This window comes from Monopterus albus, unplaced genomic scaffold (assembly GCF_001952655.1).
Source record: "Monopterus albus unplaced genomic scaffold, M_albus_1.0 scaffold3.1, whole genome shotgun sequence".
Classification (NCBI taxonomy): Eukaryota; Metazoa; Chordata; class Actinopteri; order Synbranchiformes; family Synbranchidae; genus Monopterus; species Monopterus albus.
The window spans coordinates 5,647,204-5,666,418 of NW_018127883.1; the positions used below are offsets into that span (position 1 = coordinate 5,647,204).

General features: G+C 38.1%; 2 protein-coding genes across 2 annotated transcripts in view; both read left to right on the forward strand.

Moving 5' to 3' along the window:
• The first annotated feature begins 1,487 nt into the window (after window positions 1-1,487).
• eif2ak2 (eukaryotic translation initiation factor 2-alpha kinase 2) lies at window positions 1,488-9,341 on the forward strand. The gene is made up of 19 exons (XM_020598188.1): window positions 1,488-1,780; window positions 2,195-2,321; window positions 2,436-2,590; window positions 2,677-2,800; window positions 2,989-3,062; window positions 3,163-3,312; window positions 3,452-3,584; window positions 4,245-4,309; window positions 4,395-4,464; window positions 4,765-4,796; window positions 5,036-5,078; window positions 5,170-5,249; window positions 5,364-5,483; window positions 5,592-5,720; window positions 6,153-6,369; window positions 6,448-6,591; window positions 7,050-7,151; window positions 7,390-7,452; window positions 7,790-9,341. The coding sequence occupies exons 1-19, from the start codon at window positions 1,674-1,676 to the stop codon at window positions 7,925-7,927; spliced, it is 2,073 nt and encodes a 690-aa protein (XP_020453844.1). The 5' UTR covers window positions 1,488-1,673; the 3' UTR covers window positions 7,928-9,341.
• Window positions 9,342-11,020: 1,679 nt separating this feature from the next.
• LOC109960809 (interferon-induced, double-stranded RNA-activated protein kinase-like) overlaps window positions 11,021-19,215 on the forward strand; it is a 16,969-nt gene continuing 8,774 nt past the window's right edge. The window contains exons 1-14 of the mRNA XM_020601178.1: window positions 11,021-11,043; window positions 11,160-11,222; window positions 11,311-11,547; window positions 12,464-12,596; window positions 12,876-12,963; window positions 14,325-14,408; window positions 15,191-15,270; window positions 16,315-16,379; window positions 16,467-16,557; window positions 16,715-16,773; window positions 17,626-17,745; window positions 17,864-17,992; window positions 18,090-18,307; window positions 18,477-18,486. Of these exons, the coding sequence (XP_020456834.1) occupies window positions 11,021-11,043; window positions 11,160-11,222; window positions 11,311-11,547; window positions 12,464-12,596; window positions 12,876-12,963; window positions 14,325-14,408; window positions 15,191-15,270; window positions 16,315-16,379; window positions 16,467-16,557; window positions 16,715-16,773; window positions 17,626-17,745; window positions 17,864-17,992; window positions 18,090-18,307; window positions 18,477-18,486 (1,400 nt within the window). The remainder of the gene's footprint in view (window positions 11,044-11,159; window positions 11,223-11,310; window positions 11,548-12,463; window positions 12,597-12,875; window positions 12,964-14,324; window positions 14,409-15,190; window positions 15,271-16,314; window positions 16,380-16,466; window positions 16,558-16,714; window positions 16,774-17,625; window positions 17,746-17,863; window positions 17,993-18,089; window positions 18,308-18,476; window positions 18,487-19,215) is intronic.

The following is a 19,215-nucleotide window of genomic DNA, read 5'->3' on the forward strand; positions in this document are numbered from 1 at the left end:
GCAAGACACATGAAAGTCCGCATGGAGTTTGCTAAAAAACACCTGAAGGACTCCAAGATGGTGAGAAATAAGATTCTCTGGTCTGATGAGACCAAGATAGAACTTTTTGGCCTTAATTCTAAGCGGTATGTGTGGAGAAAACCAGGCACTGCTCATCACCTGTCCAATACAGTCCCAACAGTGAAGCATGGTGGTGGCAGCATCATGCTATGGGGGTGTTTTTCAGCTGCAGGGACAGGACGACTGGTTGCAATCGAGGGAAGGATGAATGTGGCCAAGTACAGGGATATCCTGGACGAAAACCTTCTCCAGAGTGCTCAGGACCTCAGGCTGGGCCGAAGGTTCACCTTCCAACAAGACAATGACCCTAAGCACACAGCTAAAATAACGAAGGAGCGGCTTCACAATAACTCCGTGACTGTTCTTGAATGGTCCAGCCAGAGCCCTGACTTAAACCCAATTGAGCATCTCTGGAGAGACCTGAAAATGGCTGTCCACCAATGTTTACCATCCAACCTGACAGAACTGGAGAGGATCTGCAAGGAGGAATGGCAGAGGATCCCCAAATGCAGGTGTGAAAAACTTGTTGCATCATTCCTAAAAAGACTCATGGCTGTATTAGCTCAACAGGGTGCTTCTACTAAATACTGAGCAAAGGGTCTGAATACTTATGACCATGTGATATTTCAGTTTTTCTTTTTTAATAAATCTGCAAAAATGTCAAACATTCTGTGTTTTTCTGTCAATATGGGGTGCTGTGTGTACATTAATGAGGAAAAAAATGAACTTAAATGATTTTAGCATATGGCTGCAATATAACAAAGAGTGAAAAATTTAAGGGGGTCTGAATACTTTCTGTACCCACTGTATGCCTTTTGTCAAGATGAGTAGCAAAGCACGCACTTTACTAAACTACACATATTTAAAGTATACTTTAGTTAAAATATAGATATCCGTCAAAAGAACTGAAAGAGTCAAGAGTGCTTAACTTAATATCTAACTGCGCCTAGAAAGAACACACCACTCCCGTAGGCACCGCATGAGCCACTACTGTTCATTTTGACAATGCGTCAACGCGGTCGCCATGTTGGTACAGGGAAGCCGCACCTCCTGATGTGTATGAAGGAGGTATCGTCGATTATTTTTAATAGTTTGGTTTCTTACACATCCCAGACATGTATTTATGACACAGGATAGCTGGATATATTCAAATTTGTTTTTTTATATGTAAACACTTGATTATTGCAGATTATAACAAATATTTCTTTAATATATTTAAAATTATCTACCTTTCGTAATTATATTTAAAACACACACACACACCTTTCCCATGTACTTTGTTCAGCGTTACACTCTATGATTACATCTTATCCATGGTGATGGCTATAGCTTACAGCTGGTTTAAGTCTGTGTAGGCTATGTCTGAGGGATATGTTAGCCTAACCAGTTTTGATATTTCAGACATCATTTGAAGGCACCATGTGTGACGTTTACCGAGAAAACGAAACTTAATGTGGGTAAAGACTGAATCAAAAGTGGGCCCAACGTTACGATGACATGGGAGTAGATTTGAGATGTAAATGGAAAAGATGTTTGATATTATTCTAAGATCTACACTTAGTTTTATGTTTTTATGTAATTTGAGTAGCCAGCCAGACTGCTGAATAATAGCAATGGACTACGACAACTACGTAGCTAAATTAAACGAGTATGCACAGAAAACACGCTTGGAGGTGAGGTATGAGGACGTTGGATCTGCTGGCCCTGACCACATTAAAACGTGAGTTGAATTAGTAGTCTGCTGGGATATACGACCTGCAAAGTCATGCGTGTGCGACTGTAGGATTTGAAGACAATAATAAGACAAGCCCCTGTTGAATGGGAGGATACAGGAGTAGATGCACATTACATCTAATTTCCAGATGAGGGCCTATAGGGCTCTAACATTATGTCAAGTCTGGAACTTTTAAATTAGAAAATGTTTATTCTATATGTTGCTTTCAGGCTATTCGGTATAGAATGATCATACTTCTAACCCCTCTAGTTTCCAGATGAGGGCATAAGGGGTCCAACAGCATTATGTCAAGTTAATAACTTCACATTTGGGGATGAGTACAGATTCACTGTAATGCAACCTCCCATTACTCTTGTTTCATCTTATGTGTTTAAAAAAGGTCTTATACTTTCTTCTCAGATTTACCTTAAGAGCTGTCCTGAATGGTAAAGTGTATCCTGATGGTGTTGGGAAGAACAAGAAGGAAGCCAAACAGAACGCTGCTAAAAATGCCCTCAGAGGCTTGTTGGAGGAGCCAGCTGCCTTTGTAAGATTATTACACCTCTTTATTAACTTACATCGTGTGTCAGGTTTTGTTTTGAAAAGTATAGACCAATTCAGGTCATATGCATCCTTCATGCATGTGTTATTATCTTGACAGACAGAAAATGCAACAGAGGCTTCCACTTCACCAGTTCATCAGACAAGTGTCAGTAATATTAACTATATATGTTGGCTCAATGAGTATGGTCAGAAGAACAGGGTGACTGTAAGACCTGTGGAGTCAACCAGACTGGGACCAGATAATGCTGTTCTGTAAGCCTCTACAGTGTATCCTAATTCATTCTTAGTTGTTTAGCCATCATTTAAAAGGCATCAAATAACCTTTGTATAATTTGTAGAGGCTGTAGCTTTGTGGTTGGTGATAAGGAGTATCCAGCTGCCTTTGGGAAAACAAGGAAGGAAGCTAAGGAGGAGGCAGCAAAGCTTGTTTATCATGAGATATGTGGCAGTAAAACTCCAGAGGTAAGTAGTAATACACACCTGTTTCTCCTGGTTTAATTAAAGTATTGAAAAAGTGCATAGGGAAGGAATTAAAGTGCTTGTCAGCGAGTGTAATATTGTCATGAATGTTCTAGTGGATTATTTAAATGTTACAAAGGACACATTTGAGTCAGTAAATCCTAAATAAAATTATAATTTTTGTTTTCAAGACTGGAGATGGGAAATGCAGTGGTGGATCAAGTCAGCAACAGAAGGAAGTGAATCAACATGTGCCAGATATCTGGTGAGTACCAACTGTGGCAACATACTGTTTCACTGTGATTCCTTTGATTCAGTTTGGTTCTTAAAGTTTTTCATTTATCCCTTTTGTTTTGGTATTACAGTGATAAGATAAAAAGCTTGAGTGCAAAGACAGAAGGCAAAAACCTTACAGAATCAAATTTCATAGGATTGGTCAACCACTACTGTCAGAAGACAAGCCGCTTACATGCATTCACTGAAGAGAAGAGATGTGGTCCTGCTCATAACCCTCTGTAAGTATGAATGTTTATTTAGTTGAACAACATGTACAGCCACTTTGTGTTAACTCTTGAATAATGTTCAAATGGCTGTAATATTAAAATGTTACCATGGTGATCTAAACTATTTAATCTTTTACAAAACCCAACACAGATTTTTCTACAAACTAGTGATCAACAACAAGGAATACCCTGTGGGTGAGGGGAAGAGTGTCAAAGAAGCCAAACAAAATGCAGCTCAGCTGGCCTGGTCTGCTCTTCAAGAACAGTCAGACTGGGACAGTAAGGTATTAAATATTTTCTGATCCTTTGATATTAAATATTAGCATAACTTGATTAACAGGTCCACTGAATATTTTTGCTGAGACTTTTATCTAACCATCAGTTTTCTGTTCCACAAACCATGGCTGTCTATTCATTCTTTACTATAAAACATCAAATCAAAATATTTTCACAGTTTGTGTCACATATTATACGTTAGCATAGTTGCTGAGAGTGACAGCACATCCCTGTTTTTAAAAAGTGGGACCTGAGGATGTATTGTAGGAGGTACTGCAGGAGTATGGGATACCAGCACCATTGTTAAGAGTCATGTGAGCCATATTAGGGCTGTCACTTTTACTAAAAATCATGTTCAAACCAGGTTTGAACGACATGTCATTAATTTCAATTAATTCAAATGCAACCCAGATAATGTAATTGTAAATAGATCTGTATGACTAGGTGCCATGGTTTTAAAAAGACTGGGAAGCACTGTTCTATACAATAGAATAACTTGAATTTGATGTTATCAATAAAATGTTACTATATAATGAAATATTTGACTGTTGTAAAGAACTCACAGTTGGGGTTTTAAAAAATATCTAATGATATTACAGTAATGTTGCACTCCATGTCAGAGATAATTGGTTACTGCAGTTAATGCTACACTTCGTTTGTGCTTTCAGGTAACTTTCTGTTCATCTGTGTCTAATGAAGCACAAGTCAAGCTATCTACACCACCAAGCACACCGTAAGGCGTTCACTGGGGAGTATAACACATGTTAGAGATTATTACTGAGAATATTCTACTAATGTGTCTCATTGTTTTCTCCAAGGGTGTCCCATGATAGACAGTTGAAAAGCAAGTCGCCAGCTACAAATGATCCCAAACCTCCAAAGGATCAGGTCTGTTTTTTGGCTCATCAGTTTGTAAATCTCATGCTACTGCATTTTGTTTTAATTTCCCTTTTATGTAAAAACAGTTTTATCTAACTGGCCATGATTTTTCCAGTTCCAGAAAGTGACCATGATGTACAGTAGTATACTTCTCAGCACACCTCTTAATCAGTTCACACTTTTGTATTATACCCTGAGCTCTTTAGATTAGTGAGAATTAAAGGAGGACTTGGCCTCTTCCCTAATATAATGGATTTTAAATATATATTAAATACAATTTTCTGTATTTTCCTACTTCCCGTTACAAAGGATCAAACACCCGATGTAAAGCCAAAAATAAGGTAAGCCACCTTTTGAATCCTACAGTTCAGACCATTAGGGCAGTTGCACCATGTTGTTCTTTAGGCTCTGTATTTCAGCACATTCAATTTGAAATAAAAAATCAACAGTTCTTTAAAAGTAGGTGCACACAGGAAGACAAGAACATGGCGAGGAGCACAAGTCTTGTGGATGACAGGAAAATCAATGCAGATGACCTGGTTATTATAGCTGATTTAGATTTTTTTTTTTGTCTTGCTAGACTTGCAGCAAATTTCCAAAATGCCCACAGAAGCAGCAAAGAGGTAGAGTATGAGGATAGCAGTCATGTTTGTTTTATAGTTTTTTTGTTGTAACATTTTAATCTCTATATCATAATTTATTTTCTTAATTAAGGATATAATACCCAATTTCAATGGCAAGAATACAGAGAACAGTTCGAGTGTGAAAAAACCAGCCAAGTCAGCAGCATCAAGGTATGGAAAATTATAATATCAGCATGCTTTAGTTCTCCCATGTTCATATACAATCAGCAAGGTATTTTTGTTTTCAGCTTTTTGATTCATCAATACTTGTGTTAATCTCAACAGGTTTACATCAGAATTTGACTCCATAGAGTGTCTCGGCAAAGGAGCCTTTGGTCGTGTTTACAAAGCAAGACAAAAGCTGCTACAAAAGTATTATGCTATAAAGATTGTCCGCTGGAAAGAGTAAGTCAAGTATATGCTGAGGGCTGCATGGTGTTTTTAACAGATGCAGTGCAAAAGAAGCTGAAAGTTTTATCACCTGAGTCATATTCTTGTCCTCCTTTGGATCAGAAAATCTCTACGAGAGGTGGCAGCATTATCAGACCTCCAACATTGCAATATTATTCGATACTTCACATGTTGGATGGAGGATGGAGGATATCAATGGGACAGTGCACCTGACAGTTCCAGTACTTCCCAGTAAGTCTCATCCATATACTAAATTCCTTTTTGTACAACAAAGATACTCACAAGTCATTTTTTGCAAGTCCAAGTAGAGTTTCAGGCCTCTGGTCAAGTCCAAGTCAAGTCTCAAGTTCTTTACATTCAGCAAACCAGTCTATTAAGTAAATGTTCCTTAGCTACAAAGCCAGTACCAAGCTAACATAGATAGCTGAAGCTGAGCTAATATGTTCGCTAACATTAACTTGTCTTTCACATTACCAAGTGACTGACTGACCTGTCTAGGTGCATTTTGAAGTGCCTAATAAAATGGCACAGCATGCAGCTGCAGGCGTGCTTGCTATGGTCATGGTATTGCTGCAGTTTAGTCAAGCTAAGTCACTGTATGTGAAACTTACCAGACATGAAGGCATGTCATTTCATAATGTTTTAAGTTTTCTTACATTTTAGGTCTTCCAGTGATTCAGTTGTAAAATACCTCTACATTCAGATGGAGCTGTGTGACACCAAAACACTTAGAGTGTGGATAGATGAGAAGAATACTCAGAATGTGAAGAAATCTCTGCGAAACTCCAAGAGAAGAGAAAAAAGTCTCGACATTGCTCAGCAAATAGTCAGTGGAGTCGAGTACATTCACTCCAAGATGCTCATCCACAGAGACCTGAAGGTGAGACGAAGTGGTATAGTCATCGTTTACATTACATCAGCCATGAAGCTACATGCTTGTTTTTTTTCATCTGATTAGCCTGCCAACATCATGTTTGGGCGGGATGGAGAAGTGAAGATTGGGGACTTTGGTCTGGTCACTGCCGAGAATAATGATGATGCTGAGAACCTGTTAGAGAGAACAGTGTACAAAGGAACCCCTTCGTATATGGCTCCTGAGCAAGTAAGATGGTTTAAACTAACATTAACTTTAGCAGGGAGACTCATTAAAGGTGCCCTGTGTTTAACACTAATGATGATGTGCAGCACTTTGTTTCAATCCTCCTGACTGTCAGTGATAAGCTGCTTTATATCAAAAAGGTCACACTCAGCGATGAATGTCCCACATGCCCTGGCACGGAACACCTGCCTATGTTCAAACAGAGACTATTTGAGTTGTAGACCACATATCCAAGGCTTACATGCTCTGCCGGAGCAGCTCCACGTCTTCGGCTGCTCTGAATGATGTTCCTTTGAGTAACATCCCAGCTTTGTTTAAGAAGTAATACAGTTATTACATACAGCTTCTGGGGGTCATGAAGAATGAAGCAAAGTGAATTCTCTTTAATCACCACAGTTAAGAGAAGAAGAGAACCACTGCAGCTTTCACGGCACATATATTGTTTTCTTGTTTTATGACAGAAGAGCAAGAGCATTTATGACCGAAAAGTGGACATATTTGCTTTAGGGCTGATATATTTTGAACTTCTTTGGAACCTCCCTGCTGGCTCTGACAGGAAAGTGGTGAGTTTTTCTGAAACACAATCCAAAATCCTGCTGTAAATATCAATAACATATGTTTAATAATTGTTTTGAGACCGTGCCAAACATTGGTACAGTACCAGGTTTCAGATACTAGAGGTAACTGGAGCGATTATATTTTAGTTTAATCTTATTTATAAAATTTCAACAGATCATTGTTGGACACCTTTTTTTGTGAAGTCAATTACATAATCTTTCTCCCTTTTTTCATAAATGCCAGATTTGGGATGACGCCAGAAACCAGAAACTTCCTCAAGGGGTTTCACACTATTTCCCCCAAGAGGTATATCAGCATTCTGAGCATTTTCTCACAGCATGAAACTGTATTTCTCACAGGGTGGCTGTCACTTGTAATAGTCCACAGCAGGAAAGAAGTGGGCTTGAGGTACAGGGATTTGCACTGTTACATCAGTCAACCATTTGTAGAGCCTCAAAAGATGAAGAGTCAGAACAGGCATTGGCAATGTATGTATGTGAGTTGTAAAAAAAAATCAAGGAGGGCTATTATTGGCTGGAGGGGGTGTAAAATATTGGAAATACTGTAGATTGGAGCTTTACAATCAGTGACAGCATTTTTTTTAAATATTATCACATTTTCTAATTTTGTTGTTTCATTGCAGAACCAAATAATAAAGTCAATGCTGCACGTGAAGCCAGAAGATCGACCTGAAGCAAGCAAAGTAAAGAGAGAACTGGACGAGTGTGCTAATGCACTTCAGATGCTAAAAAATAAAGATCGAGAGAGTAGGACTGTCTGATTATTACAGGAACTTATTCAAGACAGAAGGAAAAAACACACGAGTCACCCCAAGCATGACGATCCACAGAATTTAGTATCAAATACTTGTGGCTGGATGTTTTGAGTGCTATGAGAACTCCTTCTTTAAATATTGTTTTCATGATGTAACATTATTAATCATGATTATGTGATATTTGATGGAAAAATGCCCATAAACTCATTCACTTTTTATAATCAGTGAATAAAACATGATATTAAATTTATTCCATTATTCGCTTTTAATAATTATGCATTCCTCTGATAATTATTTTGTCAAAGAATTGATTCTATCCTGGAAAAGGTAAATGTATAAAAAGGGGTTTCATACTTTCTGACTTTCTGTACAGTCTTGTACAAGACAATGAAACAGTTTTTCTAGATGTCACTAAATGACTGAAACATGACTTCTTGTCACAATGTGACAAAGTGTTGAACAGTGTAATGAGTAAATTTTAGTGACATTCATGTGTGTGGTATGCAGTATGGCAGATTTGGTAATTTTACACCCAGTTTGTGTTTAACATTTCATTAAGACAAATCAGCCTATTCAAATAAAAAGGAGACCGTGACACTTATCCATTTTTTTTCTTCAGTTATTATGACTAAAGGTGCTGAGTTCAATAGACTCAATATACAGAGTTTGAAAATGGATAAGTTGTAGGTTTGCTTGAATATATTGATAAAGAGCTGAATCTGAGAGACTAGATTTCCTCCTAGCACCACAAGGCAAAAAGGTGATGTTCATTACTGATATGTTATTAAGGTGAAATATTTTGTTTTCTACATGCAAATATTTAGTGTGAAGCTATGTGTGTGTGTATTATTTTACTGACATATAACAATATTATAACTAATTGTTACTGATATTAGAGAAGTCCAAACCATGGTTATGTGTCCCAGGGGTCAATGCCAAAGATGGCAAGGAGGGAGAGAATAAGGAAGGGAAGCAGTGCAAGGAATCATGATGCACAATGGATAATAATCATCTAAAGTATTTTAGTTTAGTTTCTGCCTGTGTTTACTGTAAATATGAAATGAGACCATGCAGAGCTGGCCCTGGTTGCCCCACAGAGTTTGATTAAGGAGACAAGTTTGATGTGATTTACAGAAGGTGAGAGCTGGATCCTGTGTATACACTTTTCCAAATAAAAAGAAAAATTGGGTTTAGGTTTGAGGCTTTGATTATGTCTCTTGGCAATAAGTTAAATGTGGAGTGTCTGCAGAAAGTTGTTCAGCTCACACAAGTACTTGCATCTTATAAGGGCCCCAAAACATCGGAATATGTGCACAGTGAGCAAATTACACAGAATCACTGCTGTGTCATGATTCATTTGCTTGAGCTGCACAATAATAAGAACAGACATCAGCACCATAAAATGTGGGTGTTAAGGCTGCAAGAGAAAGACTCCTAGAGGAAATGTTGTATTTAAATAATTGTGAACAACACGTGCCATCTCGTTTTACCAAAATTCACTTCAGTAAAGGGGTTGAACCGTTCCCAGTTTCCGTGTCGTTGTGTAATGGATAATAAAGTTGTGAACTTAAGGAGAAATCGAAACTTACAGTAGGCGCCTGAAGTCACGAGAGTGAGGTGGCAGCAAAGCTAGAATGAAAATGGAAAATATAATAATTTGGTAGGCTTGAACTTTATTTTAGCAGCTTTAGGTCATTTTATGTCAAACGCTTCGTCGTTTGCGAAGGCAATGGATAACGTAACTAAATTATACGAGCATGCACAGAAAACACGGTCGGAGCTGACATTTGAAGACATTAGCTCTGAAGATCCTTCCCATAATAAAACGTAAGTTGTACAAGATTTTGATCATCTCTACACATGATGTTAGCTTTGCACATTAACGAGTCTTGTTCTGTCGTAGCCGTGATTAATCTAGAGAAAGGTGAATAAGATTTTGTTGGCTAGCGATAATGTCAATCGGGGTGGTGGTGGTTGAATATTATCAATAGCCTAAGCTGCCTACAGAAAAACAGCTACAGTAACGATAAAGCCTTACCAGAAATTAACTTGCTTTACTTTTAAGTTGATTTAACTTACCATCTATATACTATAGCCTGTAGTATAATAGTACAATAACAGCCTACATACCTCCACAAGGTTTTCATTTATTATTATTGTTATTATTAATTGCACATTTATTTAAACTAATACTAATCAAATAAGTACTTCTTAAATGTGGAGAATGCTTTGAGCATTCACTATAAGGCCACACATTTGCGTCTAGCTCCCTTCCCCTGTCACGTCGACACCTGCCGTCTCCTACGCTGCCGCATCTCACCTGTACGCAGGACGCGGCCCGACGGGGACGCTCCGCACGTGTAGGGCCAATTTGTGACCAACATGGCGGACTGAATAATCAGCTTCCTGGTGTCCTGACATGTTTGGACATGTACATTCTTTGTTCAGTAACGTTGTTCAGTACTACCACAGGCGCCTAATGGAAGACAAACAAACATTCACAGTATTTTACCAAGAGTTCAAGTTCAAAGTTCAAAGTGTTTATTTGTCATATGCACAGTTAGGAAACGTGTTTCCCTGTACAATGAAATTCTTACTTTGCTGTCCACATGAATGCCACAAAATACAAATGAAATATAAAGTAGATAAATAAGTAACACAAAATCTAAGGCACTTTAATCGGCAATATAATAAACAATATATAAGAATATAACAGAAAATGTATGCTGCATGGGAGCAAGAAACCATACAGTCAAATAATGTCCTAAAATTAAATGATTAATTGCTCATTTGCTGTGGTCATCACACTGATAGGCCTAAGTTAATAGCTACATTCATTGGTGATGGATTGTGTTTTTATGTAGCTTACCCAACCACAAATCATCTTACCTGTCTAACAAAACCTTTGACAATTCCACGTCAGATATACCATAAGAGCAGGTCTGAATGGTAAAACCTGTGCCACCGGTGAGGGGAAGACTAAGAAGGAAGCCAAACAGAATGCAGCTGAGGCAAGTGAACTAAAGACAAAGATGGTTTGTGTTCAAGCAGAAAAAATGAATCCAGTAATCCACACAGAGCCCACTTACTTTATGGAAGATGACCTGTTTTGAGGCTTTGTTGTGCTGAGGATTTTTTTTTTTATGATGGGTGGTTGTTTAATTGCAATTTTGTTTTATTATTGTGTTTGGTGTTAAGCACTTTGGTCAGCTGTTGCTGTGTTAAATGTGCTATATAGGATTAAGAACAAGGTCACAGTAAGGGCTAAGGAGTCAATAAGAGTGGAATCAAATGCCTTTGTGTAAGCATCCACACTGCATTGAAAATAGTTTAATGTCAGTTTTGTCACCCTTTGAAGGTGAATTAAATTGGTTTCTGTGATGTTACAGAAAGTCCTGTAGCTTCACAGTAGGCAATAAGGAGTACCCAGCTGCCTGTGGGAAAACAAAGAAAGAAGCTAAGGAGGAAGCAGCCAAGGTTGTATGTCAGATGTTGGGGGTGACACCTAACAACCGCAAATATAGAGGGCCAAACTTTATTGGAACAGTTGACCACTACTGTCAGAAAACCGTCCGAACCCTTAATTTCATTGAAGAGAAACGAAGCGGTCCATCACATAACCCTCAGTAAGTATGACTGAACCTCTGTAACCTGAATATAAACAACATCACACTGTGCTAACGTTCGATTAAAAGAGTGAATTCATCAGTGTTTCACCTAGATTTTTTTTTCAGCAGTGGGGTCGTTTTTCACACATCGTCGAGCGATGCCGTACCTACATTTAGACTTGTTGGTGGGGGAATTACTTAAAATCACCTTAGAACTGTTAGGATTTATTTATACTCGCCTTGCCATGTGTGTTAATTGACTGGGAGCTTTTGACACTTTGGCACTGGAGGTCAGTGGTGGAAAGTACATCTACTCAAGTACTGTACATAAGCACATTTTTGAAGTATTGTACTTTTCTTGAGCATTTTCATTTTCTGCTACTTCATATTCCAAAGTAACTACATGTCTGAGGTAAATATTGTACTTTTAACTCCACTACATTGATTGGATCACTTTAGTTACTAGTTACTATTCAGAATCAGATTAATAAAACAGAACAGACTACAGTATAATCATAAAACTTTATTGATCCCCTGTGGAAAAATTCACAAGCTACCCAGCAGTATGTAAAGTCACTCAAATAATTATTAGAATCAAAACATGATTATCAAAACAGCATATAAGGTAGTTAAAATAGACTGAGCTCCAACTTTACCAGCTGCAGTATTAAAACAGTTGTAGGAGTGAAGTTTGGGTGTACTCAGTGAGGAGTTTGTATGCGTGCCTGTGTATGAATGGAGGTGTGGGCATTCATCTGTTGTCAGTGTGTGAATGACAGAGAGGAAGTGAGTAGCGAGCCTTACTTTCTGTCGACTGTATATAAAATGAATATAATATATAAAATTCCAGCAGCAGCACTCCTTCAGTTTGATTGCATATAGGGGAAGCATTTTACATTATTGAAATCTTTATATTTTCTCTCTGCCTACACAGATTTTTCTACAAACTAGTGATCAACAATAAGGAATACCCCGTGGCTGAGGGTAAGAGTGTCAAAGAAGCCAAACAAAATGCAGCTGAGCTGGCCTGGTCTGCGCTTCAAGAACAGTCGGACTGGGACAGCAAGGTATTTAATATTTAATGATCTTTTATGTCAAAATATACTTTTAGAATGTCACTTTAGTAGATGGTCAACATGCATAGTATTCATATTTTCTATTCCCTTTTTATCATCACGTATACAGTTTTTTTGTATTACTCTAGAAGAAGAATGTAGACTACATAGTTTTCCTTACGCTTGTAGTCAGCCCTCAAATTTACCACTTGAGGTGAACATAGTCGCCACTGTATAAGCCTGATGTACTTATATGTAATAATGGTACTTATTTTGTTTGTTTTACTGTAGGTGTCCTTCAGGTCAACAATGGCAGCAGCTGTCCTTTCTGAGATGAAGCCTAAAGAAAACTTAACTGATTACACAATAACATATGGCTGTAACAGGGGGCCAAAAATATTTTCATCTGGCTATAACAGGGGGCCAAAAATATTTTCATCTAAGGGTCAAACTTTATTGGAATAGTTGACCACTACTGTCACAAAACCGGCCGAACCCTTAATTTCATTGAAGAGAAAGCCCATCCTTCTAGCTATCATTTGTTTTGTTTTGTTTGTGTGCAGCAGGCGGTGCTATAAGGTTCAGGACTATAATGTCTGCACTGTGCCAAGGGTAATGGAATATAAAGCAATAATAATAAAGTAACTGCCATCTCTCTCTTTATTCCTTTCACTTTTTGTATGCGCATGTGCATGAACCTGCATCATTATTTACTGTAAGTTTATATTTGCATGTGGAGATCGCTCCATCACACAGCTGTCCCAGCATGCTTTTAGTGTCTATCTGTTTTGTCTGTTATTATTCACCACATGCCTCAGAATTAATGATTTTCATTGAGCATTGGGCTCATCTCCCAAATAGCTATCACATTAATAGTTGCTTTTCTGGAAGGGGAAGAGAAACTAACAGGGAAGGGTCATTAGCAGGGTTACCTATTATAATGTCCAGTGAGAATGAGACAGAATGAGATGTAGGCTGTTGGACTGAAGTCTTTCTGCATCTCCTCAGCAATAGTGCCAATAAATATGGCATCAAAAATAGCATTTGATGTTATAGCAGTGCATTATGTCTGGGTGTGTATGTGTGTGAATTTATGTAATGCATCAAAATCAACGTTGGTGCCAATCATTGACCCATCCCAGGGCCTAATAAAAATATATAATCATCATCATCATCATCATACTGGTTGAAATGCTTTTTTTAAATTATTATTTCATTTTTTTTGTTTTTTCCCATTGAAAAAAAGAGGGGTTATGACAACATACTGGCATATAAAGGGTTAGAAATTCCAGAAATATTGATATGTATATTTCAGGCAGAAGTAGTTTTAAAAGATTTGCCAGTTTCTCACTAGAGGCCGCGTCAGGCCACTAACAACTCGATGCTTACTTGTCCAAAAGCTAAGTAAAGGAACAGGTCTGTAATTTGTACATGACACAATGCATATACCCACGTTCAAAATTTAGCGCCCTCTCACAGCTAGCAGTAGCTATGGGTGCACGCACTCACACAGTGGGAGCAGCAAATTGTTGCTATTGTAACTGCAGTTGGAGTTCGGCCCCCCTTGAGTGAGCACTGAACAGAGAACAGAGCAAAATTAAGATGGAAGGTACAAACTACGTCGCTGATCTAAACCAATATGCACAGAAAAACAAGTTGAAGCTGTGTTATGAGGACCTAGACGGTGTTGACCCTGACCATATGAAAACGTGACTTGAAAACATTTGTGGTACCTTGTAGCCTACCTCCCTTTGTTAATCTGCCGTGTTTGCGCTCCACCAAGGAGGACATTTGTGTGGGAGAGATTTGTAAAGGGTTGCATGGGTGAGTGGTGGTGGTTCACTGGCCTAATAACCACAAAAATCAGCTAATCATCATTATTTAGTAGGACTGGTGAGCCTAGATTAAGTCATGTCATACAACTAATGTATCAACTCACACATTTGACTCTTTTAATGACACAATAAGGGATAGATTTTTCTCTTACACGTTAATGCAGCAGGTAATATGGGTGGAATAACCTGTTGCATAGCTCTGGATCAATTTGCCCCATGTTCTGTAAAATCTTCCTTTATAAAGTGAATATTAAATTTGTGACCAGGTAAAAGTAATAGCAGAGATATGAAGTTGTACAAAATGGGAAGACTTGAGGACCAATACCTAAAAGTAAAGTGTCTGAAAAAACCCACAGGTTGAACTGTAAATTTCAGCCTTTGATTGTAGGCAGTGTAAAAGGTTGTGTCAGTTCCTGGAGTTCGAACATTGCCTCCTACAGGCTGAAAATGATAGTGTGCATATTCACATAGTTCACCCACCCCACTATGATCAATTCAAGTCAGTATGTCTGTACAACAAAGATCTGTCCATTCCTCTACAGATTCACCCAGAAGGTAGTACTAGATGGTGTAACCTATCCCGAAGGTGAAGGGAGCGCACCATATTAAACCTGCCAGGAGACAGGCCTATATCTTCCTCAATCTCGCAGGGCCAGAGGCCATAGAATGAGACTGTTCTTTCGTCTATGCAGCAGAAGTGCGTGCACCGGGTGAGGATGGCGCTGTTTTATCTCCCTCGGAATCAAGAGAGGATCCCGAATGCCTGAAAAGGAAGTTTCATGAAATTTACAACCCTCAACCAAACAAAACCATGGAGAGACACAAGTTTCACTCCAGAAACCAGAAACAGGGTGAGACTATTGAATCGTTTATCACTGATCTCAGGATTAAAGCAAAAGCATGCCATTTTGGAGAATTGACTGATGAGTTAATCTGTGACAGGATAATATGTGGCATCAACAGTGAAAGCTTAAGGAAAGCACTGTTAAGGGACAGCGATCTAACCCTGACAAAAGCCATCTCAATATGTCATATACACGAATTGACTGAGGAAAACAATAAAACATTGGCGGTGCCGCAGATGCCCACCAATGTAGATGCAATACATCCAGTTTCCAGCAGGCACCATTACACTAGACAAAAGCCCCAAATGGAACAAAATGATGCACCCATCATAGCAAATTGCAAAAACTGTGGAAACAGTCACATGGCAAAGAAAGAAAAATGTCCAGCTTTTGGACAGCTGTGCCACAACTGCAAGAAAAGGAATCATTTCAAAAAATGTTGCAGATCATGTTGGCAGACAACCCTAATCATAAAACATTTAAGCCAGCAATGCTCTTTTTGTTTTTGTGCTGACACATTAATAAGAGAAAACTGCAGCTCTAGTGAGAAATACTGACTTGTATTAACAGAAGGGACACTAGACCCTAAGACCAGCTAGTTTGCAAGAAAAACATAAAAATTGTTCTGAGCTGAAGTTAAGCAGTGATACAACAGGGTGGATAATCTTCTTTGAGATATGCTACCCTGTAATAGCAGACTTTCATTTATGTATTTTTGCATTTTAGGTGCCCCAAAGGTCAGCTGTGTCTGTTGTTAGGTTATTTTTTAGTTAGATAGATATGCAGAGATTTGTTGTCTAGTAATGTTAGTCCAGACAGGTTGACGTTTTTGTGCTGACACATTAATAAGAGAAAACTGCAGCTCTAGTGAGAAATACTGACTTGTATTAACAGAAGGGACACTAGACCCTAAGACCAGCTAGTTTGCAAGAAAAACATAAAAATTGTTCTGAGCTGAAGTTAAGCAGTGATACAACAGGGTGGATAATCTTCTTTGAGATATGCTACCCTGTAATAGCAGACTTTCATTTATGTATTTTTGCATTTTAGGTGCCCCAAAGGTCAGCTGTGTCTGTAGACACTCCACCACCCAGTTTGTCAACACCATCTTCACTGTAAGGCGCTTACTGATAGAATTAAAGGATATTGTTAAGGTCAATACAAAGGAAACTGTACTCATGTACCTTATTGTATTCTCCAAGCGAGTCCCTCGAGGCATCATCACAGAGCATGCAAGCTGGTACTAGCGACTCTGTAATCTTCACAAATTCATCAAGCTCTTCCAAGGATCAGGTCTGTTACTGTGCTCAAAATAATGTACTATCTCATACTGTCTTGGCTTTTTTAGCAAGGTTGAAATGGCCAGTTAGCCATTAAAAATGAATTATTTATATTCATCTAGTTGGAATATTCAGCCTTTTAAATCCATGTCTTTATTTCATTCTTTCAGGATGCTGTCAAAAACAAAACTGTTAAAAGCGGACCAAGTGATACCTCAACCCAGTCACGGTATGAAAAAAGATTCACTTTGCTTTTGTTTCTAAATTTACCTCACTCATTATCTGCCCTGAATAGTTTTACCTGTTTGTGGTTAGTGACTGTATGTAAGCCAAATCTTCTGTGCGACTACCTGTATGTAGCTGTATCCATGTTTGGTTTTTGTTTTTCCACGTTGCTAGACTGAGTCATCCCCTCATGTCACCATGTTTAGAACTTTCCTTCTTTTTCCTTCCTGGCAAATGAACTGCGTACTCACGTTTAAGTAAGGTCTCAAGTTTCTGGTCAAGTAGTTTTGTTTCTAGTTACATGCCAGAAATACCTCAAAGCTGTGCTTAAGTAATTATAGTTACTTTCCAACTCTGAACTTATATGAATGCACATGAATGACTGGGGGCTGGGAATGGGTGGGCACGAGGAGGTTCTACTGAAAAAATGTTTTCTACTGCTCAGAACAGCTCATTTAAAAAAAGTTTTAATGGAAGAAATAAACATGAAATAGTTTATATATTGGCAGTGTGAACTTAGTTTTAAATCATTAACTATGCACGTGAACTAGCTCATTTTAGCATGTGTGAAGTGAACTTGCACAAGTTTTCAAAACTCTTTTGCCAAGTCTGCCTTTATTTTTCATTCAGTTATTTTCTGACTGAGCACCTTTAGTTTGTTATTAGTTAATGTCTATTAGTTTTTGATTCTGTGCTTGTTAGATAAGTATTGTTAATTAAATTGTTTTTCTTGTTGTATTTCTGTTGGTAGATTGTTTAGAGATTGGAGCCATGCCCGCCTAGCCCTTTTATGTTTCTACATCAGTTTCATTTTGCCTGAATATATTTTCCTGAATGATTGTGTTAATCTTAACAGGTTTTCTTCAGACTTTGATACCATACAGTGTCTTGCTAAAGGCGGTTTTGGTCGTGTTTACAAAGCAAGAGAAAAACTGGTGGACCAGTATTATGCTGTGAAGATCGTCCGCTGTAAAGAGTAAGTCAGGTTTGGTGTGCACGTTTTCAATGTGCACTGCTGCATGTTTGTGCATGTATCTATAAAATAATAATAAAAAATAAATTTATTAAATTAATCTTTTTCCCTTCCTGATCAGAAAAGCTCTACGAGAGGTGGGCGCACTAGAAAAAATCCTCCATTGTAATATAGTTAGATACTATAATTGTTGGCTGGAAGATTCAGATTACCAATGGGACAATACAACTGACAGTTACAGCACTTCCCAGTAAGTCTCATCTGCTTGTTTAGGTCTTTGCTGTGCTACCCATATCATATCATATCATATCATATCATATACTAGAATTCTAATCTTGTTTTTCTAGGTCTAATAGTAATTCATCACAAAAGTACCTCTATATTAAGATGGAGTTGTGTGACACCAGAACACTCAAAGACTGGATAAATGAGAAGAACATGGAATCTCCACAAGAGTCTAAGAGAAGGGCAGAAAGTGTACCCATTGTCCAGCAGATAGTCAGCGGAGTCGAGTGTATTCACTCCAATAACTTCATCCACAGAGACCTGAAGGTGAGAACTAAGAGTACAAGCTGAGATAATGTTGATCAAATGCATAAAACTGGTTCACACTGTTAGATTTTTTTCCCCTGCTTACATTTATTTCTTACTGTGTACAAACACGTAATATTTAATACAGGTACACCTGTTGCTTTTATTTCAAGTATCTTGCTATTGTTCCTTTTGGTGTCCAGATAATGAGAGGTACCAAGATCTGCTGCTAGATTTCTTTTCTGGTGTAGAATATAGGAACTGTTGTTCTTGTCTATAAATACTGTTGTTTCAGACAACATATGGTCAGTCAGAAGGGCTCTGTAGGAATCTGATCCACAGATCCATGTGACACAAGTATGGTCTTTTGTTTGTAGGTATTTCATTTTCAATAGTTGGACATAAAAGGCTGTACTTTTACTCTTAGCATCTAAATTCATATCTCATTTGAACATGGTTGACAGAAAGAGTTCAGTGGTCCCTTCACTTTAATGGTGAAGGGACCCACCTGACTAGAAGTTAAAAATTAACCAGACAATACACTGATCATCACTTATTATAGACTGAAGTTGCTGATTACGTGATCAGATATTGTCTCTATTTCCATTCCTAGTTTTTTTTCTTCTTCTTTCCACTGGTAGGTAATTTGCCTAATTGTCAGTTTAAATAATCGCCCTTTCTCCACAAATCCATATACAGGCCTTATCAATACGCTGGTAAGTTTATAAAAGGTTTACTAGTGACTTGCCATGATAATGTTAGCATAATATATAGGCATATATCGTTTCATAAGGCATTAAATGCACAATATATTGTAGATGGAACTTGACTGCTTTTTAATCTGTATTGCTCAACATTTCTAAGCAATAGCCATCACTGCAATTCAAGCCAACTAACGTTATCGTTTCACTGCATGAACACTAGATTTTGATTGATGCCAGA

Coding starts and splice junctions, on each gene's coding strand:
- eif2ak2 (XM_020598188.1), top strand. CDS start 1,674: ATGGACTACGACAACTACGTAGCTAAATTAAACGAGTATGCACAGAAA. Junction 3,585..4,244: donor AGTCAGACTGGGACAGTAAG/GTATTAAATATT, acceptor TTGTGCTTTCAG/GTAACTTTCTGTTCATCTGT. Junction 4,797..5,035: donor GATGTAAAGCCAAAAATAAG/GTAAGCCACCTT, acceptor TTGTCTTGCTAG/ACTTGCAGCAAATTTCCAAA.